The sequence below is a fragment of the Montipora foliosa genome, chromosome 10 (assembly GCF_036669935.1).
Source record: "Montipora foliosa isolate CH-2021 chromosome 10, ASM3666993v2, whole genome shotgun sequence".
Classification (NCBI taxonomy): domain Eukaryota; kingdom Metazoa; phylum Cnidaria; class Anthozoa; order Scleractinia; family Acroporidae; genus Montipora; species Montipora foliosa.
The window spans coordinates 30,588,734-30,593,733 of NC_090878.1; the positions used below are offsets into that span (position 1 = coordinate 30,588,734).

At 40.3% G+C, this 5,000-nt stretch overlaps 1 protein-coding gene across 1 annotated transcript in view; it reads left to right on the forward strand.

Annotated features, from left to right (window-relative positions):
• The first annotated feature begins 826 nt into the window (after positions 1-826).
• Positions 827-5,000, forward strand: part of LOC137972779 (golgin subfamily A member 6-like protein 22) — a 5,018-nt gene continuing 844 nt past the window's right edge. Inside the window, exons 1-6 of the mRNA XM_068819493.1 lie at positions 827-842; positions 1,633-1,671; positions 2,882-3,106; positions 3,369-3,758; positions 3,946-3,999; positions 4,974-5,000. The exon at positions 4,974-5,000 is cut by the window's right edge and continues 39 nt beyond it. Coding sequence (XP_068675594.1) covers positions 827-842; positions 1,633-1,671; positions 2,882-3,106; positions 3,369-3,758; positions 3,946-3,999; positions 4,974-5,000 — 751 coding nt within the window. The remainder of the gene's footprint in view (positions 843-1,632; positions 1,672-2,881; positions 3,107-3,368; positions 3,759-3,945; positions 4,000-4,973) is intronic.

Consider the following 5,000-nt stretch of genomic DNA (forward strand, 5'->3'; position numbering starts at 1 on the left):
AGCTATTCACATGCAAAATTAATTACCCGGTTATTCTCTATCTAGACGACTATTCGCTTCACAAAGAGACGGCTTCCCGGTTCGGCATCTAGCGCTGATCGATAGCATTTCGGTCATTGCAGGATAATGATAAGGTTTCAATGATTCTGACAATTACTGTACTTGTGCTAAAAAAAAAATATTCAGCCGATTGCATATTATAACTTTGGTAGCTATCGGTGGAGTAAAAAAGCAGAGCACTGCATTTGCCAATTTGCATACATTAATGAATGCACCATTGTTTCTCCAGTGGGCTGTCTGTGAAAGAGAATGAGGAGTGATGTTCTTTGCGGAGCCTTTTTTCCTGAATTTCCATGTAATGAATCCCAGTCTGACAGAGAAAACGTGCATATGTATTGCATCTTATCTTAACCGACTTCCAGCGGTTCAAAGTTGACCAAAATGTTTTCGCAACTGGTTGTCTACGTTTTTTCGAAAAGTAATTACTTTCTCCGAAATCTCCACCAAACAAAGAGCTTCCTTTAACAAGAGCAGCCGCCAAATTGGAGTATACCCAAAGGACAACCAAAGTCAATCAAGCACGTCCATGCAAAAAGGGAGGTTATCTTTGCTAATGAACACAAACAATAGCCGACGCGCAAAGCACCAGTATAATCTTTGGGTAACTTATAACTTGCGCAGATTTTATTCAGAGCCCGTGACAGAACCCTTACTGTTTGGAGTCTTGAAATCTCCGGTCAAAGAGCCACTCTTCAACATGAAGAACAACCTCTTCTTAGCATTGTTTTTCGTCTCTGCCTTGATTTTCCATGCTCGTGGTCGTACAATGGCCGTAAAAAATGGTAAGTAACGTTGTGCATTATATTCAAGCATTTTAAGGGTTTTGGCTTGGTTTTATAGCTGAAGGATTAGCTCTCAGTGAGTTATATCACCGCATTTTGAGTTTTACAATATAGAGTTAAAAGGCCAATCACCAGTGTTAAGAAAGGCCATAACCAACACTCGCAAGGTCTCGTAATGTCGCTTTATTTCTTACGGACTTAAGATTTACGACAAGGACATAGACGAAAACGTCGTCTTAAAATATAACTTTCCACCATCGTAAGTCTTTCGTGGTTATTATATCTTATTCACTTTGTACAATGTAGGCGACGTATCCTAAAAATAAATTATTAAGAGCGGTTTCAAAAGAAAAATAGAGTACAAGGTTTACATTTCAGTGTATGGTCACGTCGTCGTAAAAACTTCAAATTTGGTGATTTCACGTCGTTCTTATGCAGAGAATCGCAAAAAGAGAGCTAAAATGCGTGCCCCACGTGCCAAGTCAAGTCAGGTCAATTTTTATACTCACATAGCGCGAGCTGTTTTCCTCTTTTAAACCAATGATATTATTGTTTTGTGGCGTCGTCGTATTTTGTTTATATCACTAATTCATGGAATAGACTTGGTTTCAAAATTATCGCAGCTGTCTTCTAAAGCCAGAGACAGTTTCAGGTTAATTTTCTGTGTTGTGTGTGAGTGTGCGTGTGTCTGTATAGGGGCGAGGTCAGAGGCGAATCGCCTGGAATTCGTCGTGAGAACTCCACGCCCTCAATCACGTCTTGATGTTTTTGACGTTTTATTTTTTCTCAGTTTTACAAGACGTCCAAAAAGAGACCAACATGGTTAAAAGTAAGACAATATTCACGTTGGTGTTACACGTTGATTCGCTACTGGCGCCAGTTGATGCGCAGTGCGCAACCTTTCGAAGACATTAAAATCCTTTCGTTGTCGATTAAAATCACGCCCCATAAGCACTCCACGTCTCTTTGTGGGACGCAATCGCCGCGTTTGTGCATGTTTCCAATCCGTGCGAAGGAAAATTAACGAGTCTTCCTTGTGGAAACAAGTCCCTTTGCTCACAAGTTTACTCACCCAGAGGTTAACTCGCCCACACGTTTTGAAGTCTATTAGCTCACTCATTAGGAGTGACGCAAACGCAGTGGTCAGAGTACACGCCCTCCATCAATGTGACCAGGGATCGATTCCCGGATTCGACGCCATATATATGTGGGTTGAGTTTGTTGGTTCTCTACTCTGCTCCGAGATGTTTTTTTCCCTCGGTACTCCGGTTTTCCCCTCAAAAAACCAACATTTGATTTGATTTGATTTGTTCTGATTTCAGTTAATTTGTAGTCTGCTCAATTAGTACAACACTCGTGCACGAGTGAATTTGAGAATTAAAATAAAAGTAATATTATAGTGAGTATTAAGAACTTCAAACGGGTGCCTGGGCGAGCTAGCCTCATTGTGGGCGAAGCTACCAAACGAAAATCGCAGGTTAAAACTTCCTATGGTGAACGGAACAACCTTTTACGGTCGGTCACTTCAAGCCAGTCCAAGCCGTGTTTTTGCTTCAAAATAGTCATAATCGAAATCGGATAGTTTCATTGCCATACCGTTCGATTGGGTCGATAGCCGAAATACGCCCTAAACTTTAGTGATCATCAAATTATCTTAATTTGGTCTTCGTCTTCTTATATTTAAGAAGGAGCTACAAATACTGCCAACATTCATTCTTTTAATTAATACAGCAAAATTACACGATTATGAACAGATATCAGCTTTACAGGCAATGTTTGCTACCAATCCCTAGAGACAAAGTTAACAATACACCAATGAACAATTGCTGGTGGACAAGAAAAAGGAGCTACTGAAAATTCTTTTGTTTTCGTTCACCAACATAGCGGTGAAAACCACCTTTTAATAAGAAAACAAACTTTGTTTGATGCTTGAGTCTCTCCCAGGGGAGTTCCTTGTTCTTGTGTTCCCTTGTTCCCTAAGATATTCTCTTTGTTCTCAACTCTTTGACCCCTAAAATTGTGTTCCCTTGTTCCCTAAGATGAGAGCCCCAAGAAATTAGAAGAGACTTCTCAACAAGAAATTAAAGGCCCCATCAAGGGAGCTGAAGGTTTCCTCCAGCAGGAAGAGAAAAAGCTTGAGGGTGCTCTGCAGAAAGCGCGGCAAGAGAAAAAGAAAGACTCGTTAATTTTCTTTCGCAAGGATGGGAAACATGCACAAACGCGGAGATTGCGTCCCACGAGGAGACGTGAAGTGCTTATGGGGCGTGAGTTTAGTCGTGCATTAATTCTGAATTTTAAGACCGGCCTCGCTAACGCCCTTGGCAACGAAAGGTTTTTAATAGCTTCGAAAGCTTTTTGATCCCTAAAATTGTTTATGTTCCCTAAGATATTTTGTCAGTGTTCCCTTGTTCCCAAGTTCAAATTAGCCATGTTGCCTTAATCCCCAAAATCCCTTGGAGGGATTAATGCTTCAGTAATTTTCACGCTTGTAATTTTTCAACCTTTTTTTTGTAACATTGCCTACAGACGCCTTGGAAAATCAGAAAAACGCCGAAGAGAGCGCAGTAAAGAAGGTTGAAAATTTATTGAAGACTGCTGAAAAGTTAGGTGAGAAAGAAGGGAAGAAATTTGAAGGCGATTTGAAGAAAGCGGGAAAATATGTCGAGCAACAAGAAAAGAAACTTGAGGAAGAAATTAAGGACCCTAAGAAATTAGAAGAGACTGCTAAACAGGAAATTGAAGGCGGCGTCAAGAAAGCCGAACGTCTTGTCAAACAGGGAAAGAAAAAGCTTGAAAGTGCTGAGGAAAAGGTGGCAAAATTTGGCGAGGAACAAGAGAAGATGGCTGAGAAATTCGCAGAAAATGAGACGAAAAAGCTCGAGGGAGAAGTGAAGAAAGTTGAAGTGCAAATCGAAGGTAAACACTATTTCAACTAGTTCAAATGCGACTGAAATTAGCCTGCCTTTCCTGATAGCTCATCCTTAATTTCATATTCGCAGCTCCATTCTTCCATTTCCTATATTCAAATTTGTCGCTGAATTGCTAAATACATAAATTATCGCCCTTCGAATGAAATAAGAAATTTCTTTCTTGTCTTTTACAGGCGCAGCCCAGAACTCGCAGCAGGCAGCCGAAGAAGCTTCGAAGCAAGCACAAAGTAAGACTTGCAGTTTCGACTGCGGTAGCTTATAATAACGAAATTAATATTCTTAGTTTTATGACAACAAGGCGGGTATGTTACATACACACATACATACTTTAATTGACCGCTTTTCAGGGCCAATGAAACAATCAACGAAACGACAGAACACAACAACAACAACTGTTAAGAATCCCAACTGGCCGGAGGCAAACCAGTTGGCTATTTACAAGTGCAGCTGGGAAGTTGAACCAGGGAATACCAGGATCAAATTCAACGAGTGGTCAGAGCGGGTCTTGAACCCGGGAACTCCGGATCTCAAGGCAAGCGCCCTAACCACTGGGCCACACTGCCTCCAACTTAATACTTAAGGAATGAGTGACTTTCATATAACCCGCAATGCATTTTGTTTTCCCCACAAATTTTGCATAAACTATCGTCAACTATTCCCAAGTGCATTTGAAAACAACTTGACTTTATGCAAAATTTTGTGGGGAAAAAAAAAATTCAGTTACGTTGCGGGTTATATGAAAGTCGCTAATTGAATTATATTCTTAAAATTCATTTTCTTTTAGTTTTATTTAACCAATCACAAAAACGTTGATCGTACATCCCATCTGCCTCAGTCCCTCACAAAACCAATGCACGCACATGAGGCTCTACTCAAACTTACCATTAGAGGCGCTTTAGCAGATGTTCAACTCAAATTGTACATGCGCTAAGATTTGTTAATTCAGTGGGCAGTGGTCAACAGTAAGGCCAACTTGACTTTTTCGAGGGATTTCATAGCCAAAAATATAATATTTCGCTAATTCTGTTTTCTCTGGCCATACTGTACACGAAGCTCTCCAAATAATATTATTCCCAGACAAGAGTGCTAAACGACATACTTCACGAGAGACGCTTTGACTCCAGAAGGCTTTAAGCTTCCAAGCTTTGTCTCTGAAAGGTTAATATTGTATTTTTTTTTTTTTTTTTTTTTTGCGTCCCAGGTATGATTGGAATGAAACGAAGGGAGG